This window comes from Marmota marmota, unplaced genomic scaffold, assembly GCF_001458135.2.
Source record: "Marmota marmota marmota unplaced genomic scaffold, marMar, whole genome shotgun sequence".
Lineage (NCBI taxonomy): Eukaryota > Metazoa > Chordata > Mammalia > Rodentia > Sciuridae > Marmota > Marmota marmota.
In genome coordinates this window covers 678,271-689,777 of record NW_025999969.1, presented here as the reverse complement: position 1 = coordinate 689,777, position 11,507 = coordinate 678,271, and the positions used below count along the sequence as shown (strand labels likewise).

Here is an 11,507-nt window from a genome sequence, read left to right as displayed (position 1 = left end):
GGACATGGGGGTTCATTACATTATTCTATTTGTTTTAAATTTTCTGTTAATAGATTCGAAGTTTTAAAAAAAATTAAACAAGAGAAAACTAGAAAGGGCAAATCTGCTCTTTTACCTGCCCCAGCATGCTGGCAAGATATGGGACATTCCCCTGAAGGACTAGCTCACCACATTTTTCTTTGCAGGGGTGGAGGTATCCAGAGGAATTTTCTAAGAGACATGGAGAAAATAAAATCTTTCCCTTCCTAACCCACCAAGATTCAGAAAGCTTGGCTAAATAGAAAAAGGATGGAATAAGAGGTCAGTTTCTCAGGATGGCTGCAAGACCAAATGAATCTACTACTCTTGGGGAACTGGGGGTCAGGAGCTTACTCTTGAGCCCTTTGCTTCTTAGAGAAGCCAGGAGACATGGACCAACACCAAATAAGATAAGGGCTTGGAAGGCCTGCAGGGGACTCATAATTGTAACAAGGAAAGAACCTGGAGTATTCAGAATAGAAAATTCTACTCAAAACAGGCAGAATAAGAAAATATGGGGCTGGGGTTGTGGCTCAGTGGTAGAGCAACTGCCTAGCATGCATGAGGCACTAGGTTTCATCCTTGGCACCACATAAAAATAAAATAAAAAAGTTATTGACTCCACGTACAACTAAAAAACAAATATTAAAAAAAAATATGTGGGAAGTCCTACCAGTTCCCCTCCCCCTGTAGCTTTCACATCAACACTTAGCCAACAACTCCGCTCTACAGAGTTTATTGGGTTTATAACTGGACGAAGTCACACTTGTACAAAATGAAGCTCACACTATCCCAAAGCAGAACAGGGATTGAGGATTAGGGATCCGTTACTGGCCTTTGGGGGAGCTCTGAGGTGAGGGGCAGCCAACCCTCCCACTCCAGAGGTGTGGCCACGGGGGTGGGGAGGAAGGGGACCCACCTGGCTTTGGTCACAGAACTCAGCCTGGCACTAGGCCAGGACACACAGATGAATTAGGAAGAGCAGGAGTCCCAGAAACCACCCTGCCCAGGGAGCCCAGGGACTGCTCCACCAGTCCCACTTGCAATGCAGTTGGTTCAGACCTAGACTCAGGGGCTGGTGCAAAGGGAAGGCAGCAAAGCAGAAGGGAGGAGACACTGATGTGTGGTGGCTGGGGGCGCCTGGACCTGCAGAAGAGGGTGGGTAGGAAGGTGGGCTAGCTGCCACTGGACAGCTAGCAGCGGGTTTCATAAATGCCGCTGCGGCCAATGTACCGCACCCATTTGATGACATCATGGTCGCTGTAGTTCAGCTTCGGTTCAAACACCTTCAAGTAGCGCACCTTGAGGCCAGAGGGCGCAAATGGCACCTGGGCAGGGAATAGTTCCAGTTAGGACTGTGGTCTTCCTCTCACAGCATTTCTCTGAAAAGTTCAGTAGCTATGCCCTACCTCATTTCTACTATAGATGTTTGAATGGCGGGGGTCCTGAAAGAAGATAGGGGTGGTGGGGAGCCCTCTAAGTAACATTACTAAAGAAGAGAGAATATCCAAGAGTAACCAGCAATAATTTTGGGTGTTGAGTCAAGTGCTACCTGAGATAACTTGAATCAATTCCTTTAATTAGGAGGAGGCAGCAGCAGCCAGAGAACTGCATTAGAACATACTTATCCTGCTCAATATTATGTACTTGAAAAGTAAGGTGGAGAAAATTATATGTCTAACACATGCAAAGTCTGCTCATTGTCCTGTCTGTAAGAAAACTTGCTGCCTTACTTGAATTCACATTTTTTTAAAAAAAATTTAATTTAAACCCAGGGGGGACTGACCACTGAGATATATATGTCCAGTTTTTTTTTTACTTTTTAATTTTCAAACAGTGTGTTTAAGTTGCTGAGGATGGCTTTGAACTTGGGAATCCTTTTGCCCTCAGCCTTCTGAATCACTGGGGTTACAGGCAGGTACCACAGCATCTACTTCTTACCTGGCATTTAAATAATTAAAACTTTTTCAAAGAACTGTTTCGCAACACACTAAGAGAAATCAAAATATTTTTCTCAGGGGCTGGGATTGTAGTTCAGTGGTAAAATGCTAGCCTAGCATGTGTGAGGCACTGAGTTCAATCCTCAGCACCACATAAAAATAAAGGTATTATGTCCATCTACAATTAAAAAAAAATAAATTTTTTTTTCTCAGTGTGAATAGCAATTTCTACTAAGATTTTTAAAGGGAGAAGAAATGGTCTATGAGTTAAAGTCACTTCTTCCCTCTAGGTCTGTTTTCTCATCCCTAAGGTACAGAGGTTGATCTGAATGATCTTTCTTATCTTTCCCAGCATATCCTGCCATGGTGCTAGGCCCCTTCTCTGCCATACCTCAAAGTTCATGGAAATAGGGGGTCGAGCCCATTTCTTCTTGTCGTTGGTGGGCAGAAGCTCAATCTCTGCACTGATCTGTGATTCCTTCATCCCTGCCATGCGCTTGATCCTGGGAACAAAGGAGCAATGGGTAGCAAGTGCCCGTGATAGCTTGGAGGCGTTTCAAAGGGGGATTGCCATTTCAAACTGGGTGAGAACCAGGAGCTTATGGGAGGTGCCAGGACAAGGAAAAGTAATCAGGACCCTGAAAACCACTTGCTGTGGAACCTTGGGTATGTTATTCCTTTAGCACTCCAGGTTGCACTTTCTGCTTAGATGGGCAAATTATCCCTTGCCCTGTCTGTCTGCTTTATAGACATATTACTAGGACAACTGAGAAATGCTAAAGCCTTTTGGAAAAAGAAATGTAAAAAGAACCCAAGTGCAGGCAGGCACACACAAGCCGAAGAGCTGACAGCACAAGCAGAGGCTCCCAGAGAAAAAGGCACCATTTTTCTTCCCGCTCCACAACCCACAATGGATAGGACAAAAGGTGAAACTTAAGAAGGTACATTATAGCATCTAGAGAGCAGCTGTGTCTTCCTGAAGGAAACACTCACTTCCACACAATGGCGTTCTCACTGGCCTTGTACTTGGCCTTCCCCTTCATGCAGATCACCTGCACCCCACTCGTGTTCAGGGGGGTTGGAATCCTCACCTAGAAGTGACACACCCGTCAAGCTCTGTCAAGCCCTGACATATACTACCTTTATTTCTGGAGACAAATTCTTCCTCCTCCCCAAGCCCCTTGTCTTCACCTCAATCTTCTGGGCCAGCAGTGACGGCTTAAAGTTGGACTTGATGACCACCTTGACCTCCAATTTTGTGCGTCCTACTTCCCGCACAAGGGGGATCACCCGGAAAGGAAGGATGATGTCCTTGGTGGTACGATACCTTTGGGGTTGGAAAGTGAGGTTGGCAATGAAAGCCTGTTCCACTCCTTCCCCCACCTCCAGCCAGCAATACCCGCTGCCTCCTCACTGCCCAATGGCACCTCATGAGCTCAAATTCTCCATCTGGTGGAATGAAGCTGATGCTGCGTTCAGAGTCAAACTTGCTGAGTCGCACACACTGGTGGAAGGTACAGTCATCAATGGCAATTGATTGCTTTCCGCTGCAAGCAGAAGAGCTCTCATTAGTATAGGAGGAGTGGCAGGTGTCAGGCCGGGCAATCTTACTACTCCAGACTGACACCACAGTCTCAGGACACAGTTTTCTGACTCAGGGGTCCCTGTCCCAGAGTTTGGGAAGAGAGGGAGCTTTGCAAACTCATCATCTCTTTAGAGGCCTGTTGCTTGGGACATGGGTGTTTCTGGCACACTAGGCAACAGCTGTCAGTATGCATCAATGAGACCTTGGTCCTAGGGGCCAAACAAGGAGTCTGTTCTCTAAGGAGAGTAGGCTAATGGCAACCCCTCATTTCTTATTGCTGATGTCAAGAGCTATCAGCTAAACATACACTTAAGAGAGTTTACAATTATAGCATAAATGAAATCCAGAAGGAAGTTGGTCCACGAAGCCCCAGTGAACCCTTCAAAGCCCACTGCCCTTTCCCTCCTGTTTCCCTGACTCAGGCACCTCTTGCTTGTTTCATCGGCTGTGCCTTTGCCCTGTTTTTCAATGACAATCTTGTCATTCATCCCAAACTTGCATTCAGGCATGCCACTCAGGTAGCTCTTCATTACCACCCGGCCTGATACATGGGCACTCAGCACCTGCCCTGGTGATAGAACAGATAAACGGGAACAGCTGAGTCAAGCAGGCAAGCTCAGAGATCCTGCCCTGGCCTCCCTCTGGCTTCATCATGAGAGGGCCCTCACCCTGTGGGGACATGAGCAGGTTCACACTCTCTAGAACATCCAGGAAGAGTTCGTTCCGGCGATACTTGATGCCCTCCCGCCGCCAGCCGATCTGCCCAGTCACCTGGCTGGTGATCTGGGACTGCTCTTCTTTTGTCTACATAGAGGTAAAGACAAACAGCAATGGCTTTGCTCCTCTCCCTTTTCAATCATTCTATCTCTTCCCACTTCACCCTCACCCCACCTCCCTTCTAGGCCTCTCCCTGTAACCCATTCTTTCCCACAGGTCCCCATGGGGCAGGGCCTAGAGAAAACAGAGTAAAGCCCAAGGGCAGAAGCCAAGGGAGCAACTTACCTGATGCTGGAGGACACGGGGCCAAAAAAGGTTCCCACAGGAAGCCATAGGGGAGGCAGAAAAGGAGAGAAGGCTATGAGGTTTGGATCCTATAGGAGGGCCCAAGTGCTCGTCTCCTGAAGAATACCAGGCCTCCAGAGCAAAACCTCACCCCCCTGTCCCCAGCCCAAAGGAAACTGCTTGATCTGTATTCTTGGTAAGAGATGCTGAATCGGCTGCCCCTGGGGTGGAAGGACCACACAAGGCAAAAACAGGCTTGCTGTCATTGCAAGAGGCTCAGGCCAGGACTTCCTGTCAAGGGCGGGCTCATGAGTCAGCTTGGACAAGGCTAGGCCAGCTGGGCAGAAGGGAGGTTGGGCTCCACCCGGCCTATGGTCTGTACAATGCAAGTACCTGACTCTTGATGCCCTGCTGTGTGATGAAGGTTTTCAGTGCGCCTGTCTCTGAGTTCTGTGGGTAGCCAAAGTCCAGAATCTCTGCAAAAGGAAGGGAATTATTAGCCCCTGGACAAACCTATAGTCACTTTCATTCAAGTTTCCTGACCTGGGCATGTCTGGTTAGCACAGCTCCCTAAGACTATGTGGAATCATTGCACAAAGTATTCTACCTTTGTAGCATTTACTCTGTGATTTGTAATTCATAAAAAAATCAAATAAGGGGCTGGGGATGTGACTCAAGCGGTAGCGCGTTCGCCTGGCATGCACGGGTCGCTGGGTTCAATCCTCAGCACCACATAAAAATAAAAATAAAGATGTTGTGTGTCCACAGAAAACTAAAAAAAAAAAAAAAAAATCAAATAAGGGCTGGGACTGTGGCTCAGGGGTAGAGCACTCGCCTAGCATGGGTGGGACCCGAGTTCAATCCTCAGCACCACATAAAAATAAAGGCATTGTGTTGTGTCCATCTACACCTAAAAAATAAATATTAAAATAAGCTGGGCACAGTAGCGCATGTCTGTATTCCCAAAACAAACAAACAAACAAAAACAAAATTGTTCTTGATGTTTTCCTCACTGATCTTGCCAAAGTTCGTGGCCATTACTTCACACATCTTAACTCAGGAGACTGAGACAGGAGGATCATAAGTTCAAGGCCAGCCTCAGTAACTTGTCAAAAATGAACCTGTCAAAAAATAAAAAGGGCTGGGAGGAGGGCTGAGAATGTGGCTCAAGCAGTAGCGCGCTTGCCTGGCATGCACGGGGCGTTGGGTTGGATCCTCAGCACCACATAAAAATAAAATAAAGATACTGTGTCTACCGAAAACTAAAAATAAATATTAAAAAATTCTCTCTCTCTTAAAAAAAAAAAAAAAGGGCTGGGAGGAAGTACTGAGGATGTAGCTTAGTGATAAAGCACTTGCCCAGCATATACCAGGCCCTGTTCAATACCCAGTCCAGTAATATAAACAAACAAACAAATGAACTAGGGGTATAGCTTAGTAATAGAGTGCTCCTCAGTTCAACTCCCAGTATCACCAGAAAAAAAATAAAATTAATAAAACCCAAAAATGTTTATTTTTTTCAAACAGAGAAGACAGAAAAAAGTCACATGGTCAGTGGGTCAGAGGTGAAAAAACTCTGTACCCCCCTTTTTTTTCTAGAAAACAGATGCTGAGAAGGTGGAAAAACTAACCACCATACCCTACAGGTGAACAAGGAAACAAAGGGCACTCCATGAGGCTTGTAAAATCTCATCCTCCCACATGCTCCGAAGTAGCTGTTGAGATGGAAAGCCACGACAAGAATGAACTAAGGCTCAAGTCACAAAGGAGAGGATGAATTTTGGAGGCTCAGCCACCAAACCTGAGTCAGGCTCTTTAGTCCTATGAAAACCAAAACTTCCCTGCCCCCACCTGCTGGCCTATTTCTGTGTTCTACTTCAGAGCAGTCTTTAAGTCTGGATTTGAACTGGCTTCTCAAGGATAGAGAGATCCTAGCCTGAGAGATCAGGTATGCAGGAAACAAAGTTCAGAGTACACTTGGACTTCAGATCTGCTTCAGTCTCTAGGTCATACCCAATTAGGTTCATTCCCACAAGGCCCACCACTCCCCCATCCTTACCATCCAGCAGCTCATATATGAGCACAAAATTGTTCTTGATGTTTTCCTCACTGATCTTGCCAAAGTAAGCGGCCATTACGTCACACATCTTATAGAGGAATTCAAAGACCATGGCAGCGTTGACATTTTGCTTGGTGACAGCTGCCAGCCAGATGTTGGACCGCTTAACATGGAAGAAGCTGGTGCGAGCGATGTTGGTGACAGGGCTGCGTACCTGCTGCCGTGCATGGATAACATTGACTCGAAAGGCATCCACTGCATTTCTCCTAAGGGAAAAGGGTGCACAGAGCCTGCTCAGCACCCGGGAAAACCCCACCCCATGGGGGTCAACCACAGCTGTTAAAAGCCCCACCCTCCACACTGCTGAAATGACATGTATTCTAAAGCCAAGGTCTAAACCATTAGGGTGGTTCCCTTCTTATGGCTCCCAGTGGGGCCAGAAGGAGGGTCTGGATTAGGCTAGTATCTGATAGGCATGAGAAAGAGGGAAGTCAAGTGGCAATGGCAGAAAGACAGATGTAATATCAATAAAGTGAGGTTCCTCAAGTTTAGAGAAGTATGTTTCTAACTCCCAGGCCTGGCCCCAATTTCCCACCTATACTTAGCTACCACCTCTCTAGCACCTTCCCAGTAAGCTCCATGCCCAGGAGAGAAAAGACCCTGTTTCATTTCCACTAGTGAGCCCACTGATGGAGAATCCTCCAGGAAGTTGGACAAAGCCAGTTTGACTTCAGAGAAGGCTCTAATCTACTGGGTAAGAAGTATCAAGGAGTAATGAAGCTATGCCACTCATTCTTGTCCAGTATACAATTCCAGAGCAAGCTTAACTTGCTGTATGAATAAAAAAGGATGAAGGAAAAAAAATGATGGGGGGTTAGGGCCCCCCACCCACCTGTACCTGGGCAGCAGCTTGATACGCCGCTTACCTATTGCTACGGCAGCCAATGAGATGGGATGAGAGAAATGACGCCAGCAAGAAGAGGAGAGTGACAGCAACGAGAGAGAGGGTTAGACACATGACACACCAGGGAGGGCAGCACACACCATGAGGTAGAAGCAGACAAGACAAGCAAGGGTAAAGAGCATAGCAAGGCATGCAAGGTGGCATGTAACCTGGCCTTGACTTAATCGTGTAGCTCAGCCATGCCACCAAACCAACAGAGAGCCACAAAGGCCGGGCCAAGCGAGCCCATCAACTAGGGAGCCAAGAAGCTGGGGTACTGCAATAGGCCCATGCTGTGACTATATATCTCAAGCTCTTTGAGGAAGAAAAACAGGTAGCAGGAACCAGAAGAGCCCAATCTCATTAGAGCTGCTGAGGCTATGTAGTTCTCAGTCAGAAAGATGACATGCAGGGTGGGGTAGAATGAGAAATAAGGCTGTGGCTCCTTCTTAAGGTCTGAGGGAACCAGAACATGGCACTGTCCTAGGAGCATGGCCTCCCTGTCCCTTCTTCAGTGACCCAGAGCGCGCCTTGAGCATGCTTACAACCTCTCCCAGGAATGACCCAGAGGAAGTGAAAACAGCTGAGTCAGCAGCTCAATTCCTCCTGAGAAAGGGAGTGGGAAAGGATTGCCTGGAGAGACTTTTAAGAGAATCCAATGAAGGCTCTCAACGTGAAAAGGGCTTTAAGAGCAAGATTTAGATTAGCACCTCGAGCCTGGCACTAACTCCATTCACTGGAGACATCTCCCTATTCCTGAAAGGAGGAATTGACCTGTCTAGGTAAAAACACTTATCTCCAGCAACCAGAACTGTAACTAAGGAACAATGGGAGCAGGAAGGGCAGGAGTTCCTTAAAGATGTAGGGCCCCCTTCATTCCACTGGTCTTGCCTAGCATCCAGAAAACAGGCTGCTAGGCCAATACCACCAGACCTAATAGGAACCAGGCTATATCAGATGAGCTTCCAGGATGCAGCAAGGGGTGGGGGTGGGGGCCCAAGTCAAACCTGTTGGGATAAGACCTGGTCCTGCATGCTGGGGCTGAGAGGGTGGGGTAGGGGGGACATAGCTGGCTTAGCCAGGGGACTCACCCGATGTCATCTCGGTAGACCCGGGAGATGAGCACCTCCCCCTTGTGATTATAGATGAATAAGCCTCCAATCATGGCGGCAGCTCAGTCTCCTCGGCCCATCGCTCTGAGAACTGACCTAAGGACAGGTGGGGGTGGGGTAAGAGAAGTCTTCAGAACCCTTGCAAATGTCCCCTGTGGGGCTGAACAGGTCACTGGCTTTTTCCCTGACTCAACCCTTTACTAAGTGACCCTGCAGCCCTCCCAGGCAAGCCCCTCCCCTCAGCTAAGCTCCAGTTCCTGTTTATTCCACACAGGATGGAAGAAACAGACAAGGGCTCAGGATTCTAAGGCCATCTTGACCCTCCCTTTTCTGGAGTCACCCCCATCCTCTCTTCACAGCGCTGAGCTCACCCCCACCCTCTCTCCACAGCGCTGAGCTCAGCAAGGATCTTCAGCCCCCTTCTGTGCAGACTCAGGCTCCAGCCAGTGAGTCACCGAGAAGGCCTGCCTGCGGCTGCAGGAATGGCGGTAGGAATTACTCCAGCTGGCTCAGGCCTGGTGCCCCCAGGCACAACCTTTAGAGCACCAAGTCTCTCAGACTCCATTACCCTTCTAAGAAGGCAGCAGAGCCTGAACCTCCAGAAGTCTACACATTCCAGGAAAGGGTGTGGGTGTGGGGGTGGGGAAAGAAGGGAGGCCTTAGGCTCTGATGAGAACCAGGAGTGTGACCAAAGCAGGCACATCTCTCCAGGCAGTCAGATAAGCAGGCAAAGAAGCAGAGGGAAAAGGTCCCAGCACTAGCAAACCACCTTCAGTGACCCAGGCTGCTTATTACAGTGCCCAGAACCATCCTCCCTGCTTTGGGAAAAGTTCCAGAGTTCAATAAAAATGAGGGGGTGTGTGTGTGTATATGCAGATTCATAAAATTGATCCTTCTAGCTGAAGTTGTGATTCTAAACCTACCAAGTAACTCACTTTTGGCTGAGTGCTTATAAGCAAGGGGCAGGATATCAGAATTATTATACAAATATATATATATACAAATTATTTGGGTCAAACTAATTTAGACTGAGAAAAGGGGTTAATTTGGTTCTAGATTTCCTGGATTAGCCCTGGTATTAATTTCACATGGGGAAGCTTGGCAGACTTTTCTAAAACTGGAAAATAAAGCCTTTTACTGTGGCTGTCACCATCACCCAGACTAGTGAGAAATCTCTCAAGTGATGAAAACATTTCCATCCCTGAGTCCTAAAGAAGGTGAGAGAGGAAATGCAAAATGCAGGTAAAGCCCTGGGCAAAGAACCAAGTCTAAAGGTATCAAGTGGTAGGAAGTTCTGGGCACTGGAGAACTAGAGGTGGGGCTCTGGACAGGAACATAATATTGAGTTAAGAGACCCGTCAGCAGTATACTCAGGTGAATCCCACAGTTGCAAACAGAGCTGATGGGGTCCCTAAGGAAAAGAGACTGCTGTATGGCAAAGGTCAGGGCTTTGAAGAGGAAAAAACAGCAAGGAGAAGTTGACAGTGGCAAATACGGGAAAACTGGAGAGATGGGCCCACTTGAGCTTTAGGAACAGAAACACGAGCGGATGGTGGGCTTTTCGCTAGGGAAAAAGACATCGTGGGAAGAGATGGTGCCACGGGGTGCGGGGGCTGTCACAAGCCTGAGGAAAAAGAGCCGCGGGGTGTCACTGTGTGAGACCTGTCACCGTCCAAAGAGGCATTACAAAGAGGTGTCACTGTCTTGGGAGATGGAGGAATTGTCCCTGCGCCGAGGGCAGGTGTACGCTTCTTCTTTCTTTTTTTTTTTTTTTGGGGGGGGGTCACCATCCTACTCAGGGGGCGCCGCGCGGCGTCCCTGCTCTGGGAGGATTCCGGTCCGTCTCCCTTTCACTAGAGGCGCCCGATGGATCAGGAGGAGGGCGCCGCTCCCCGCCAGTCCTGCAACCGCACCCCAAGCACCCCCGCCCCGCCGTCAGCTCCCTCCCGGGTCTGAAGGCTGAGGCCACTCCCGGGTATGGGCAGCTTTTCACTTAGCACAGTGCAGGGAAGGGCAAGGCTGAGCAGCGGGACAGGCAACCCGCGGAATTCTCCCCACCCCGTAAGGCCAAATCCCCAGCTCACCTGGCGTCTGCGGCACCCCGCTCCGCCGACCCAGCCACTCTCCGGATCCCAAGATGTCCGCCCGCCCCCCTGCTCGCCTGCCCGCTGCCTCGGCTTTCACCGCAGTGCTGCGGCCCCGCCCCAACCCCAGCTGCGCCTGCGTGCCCGCCTCCCGCGCAGACTACAAATCCCGTCAGGCCCCTCGACCTTCGCGCGGACAGCTCCGAGCGCCCCAGGCTAGGAAAACTACAACTACCGACTGCCTTCGAGAGAACGCCCCCGCCTTCGGGGATTAGGCGGGCCCTACCCAGAATACACAGTCCAACACACGGCGCTCCTCCCACTCTATTTTCTTACTGAGCATCCCGGGAAGTGTAGTCTTTGCAGTTTCTACTGTTCCTATTTTGATATTTCCGGAGAGCCTCAGAGGATTAGTGCCGTTTTTTGAAGCTTGTCTGTTAATTTCGAATTGCTGTAGGGTCCTTTCTGTTTCCAGAGTCCAAGGACTGTCTTCACTTTACACACAAACGCAAAATTCGACAGAAGTGTCAGTGCTGAATTTACTGCTTTTTAATACGACCTGTGATTCTCCCATACTTTTCTCTTACTTGTTCCAGTTATAGAGCCTTTTCCTGGGGATCAAAACTCAAAGAAGGGGAACGGGAGAGAGGAGGCAAATTTTGGAAGAAACTAGCGAAAACTTTAATGTGTCAGTGCCCTCCTCAGCTATGCCTGTGTGTGTACCTTCTAGTGGCAGGCAACTCATATATATATATATATATATA

The 11,507-nt window shown here is 48.6% G+C and overlaps 1 protein-coding gene across 2 annotated transcripts; it reads right to left on the bottom strand.

The window, feature by feature from the left end:
- Positions 1 to 738: 738 nt before the first annotated feature.
- On the bottom strand, positions 739 to 10,890 carry Ap2m1 (adaptor related protein complex 2 subunit mu 1). Of its 2 annotated transcripts, XM_015499918.2 has the most exons (12): positions 10,744 to 10,889; positions 8,639 to 8,755; positions 6,605 to 6,870; positions 4,939 to 5,021; positions 4,546 to 4,551; positions 4,212 to 4,347; positions 3,970 to 4,111; positions 3,386 to 3,505; positions 3,150 to 3,285; positions 2,952 to 3,049; positions 2,350 to 2,461; positions 739 to 1,346 (listed from the first exon to the last, which is right to left on the bottom strand). In XM_015499918.2, the coding sequence occupies exons 2-12, from the start codon at positions 8,710 to 8,712 to the stop codon at positions 1,212 to 1,214; spliced, it is 1,308 nt and encodes a 435-aa protein (XP_015355404.1). In that variant the 5' UTR covers positions 8,713 to 8,755; positions 10,744 to 10,889; the 3' UTR covers positions 739 to 1,211. The 2 variants fall into 2 exon arrangements, with proteins under 2 accessions (XP_015355404.1, XP_048659939.1); XM_048803982.1 differs by lacking the exon at positions 4,546 to 4,551 and having other exon boundaries at positions 10,744 to 10,890.
- Between the last annotated feature and the right edge of the window lie 617 nt (positions 10,891 to 11,507).

Bases quoted from the DNA above. Each gene is read 5' to 3' on its own strand.
- Ap2m1 (XM_015499918.2), bottom strand. From the start codon at position 8,712: ATGATTGGAGGCTTATTCATCTATAATCACAAGGGGGAGGTGCTCATC. The intron at 5,022-6,604 runs GTAAGGATGGGG...TTCCTTTTGCAG, and splicing joins CATATATGAGCTGCTGGATG to AGATTCTGGACTTTGGCTAC. The intron at 3,050-3,149 runs GTGAAGACAAGG...TGTCACTTCTAG, and splicing joins TGCTGGCCCAGAAGATTGAG to GTGAGGATTCCAACCCCCCT.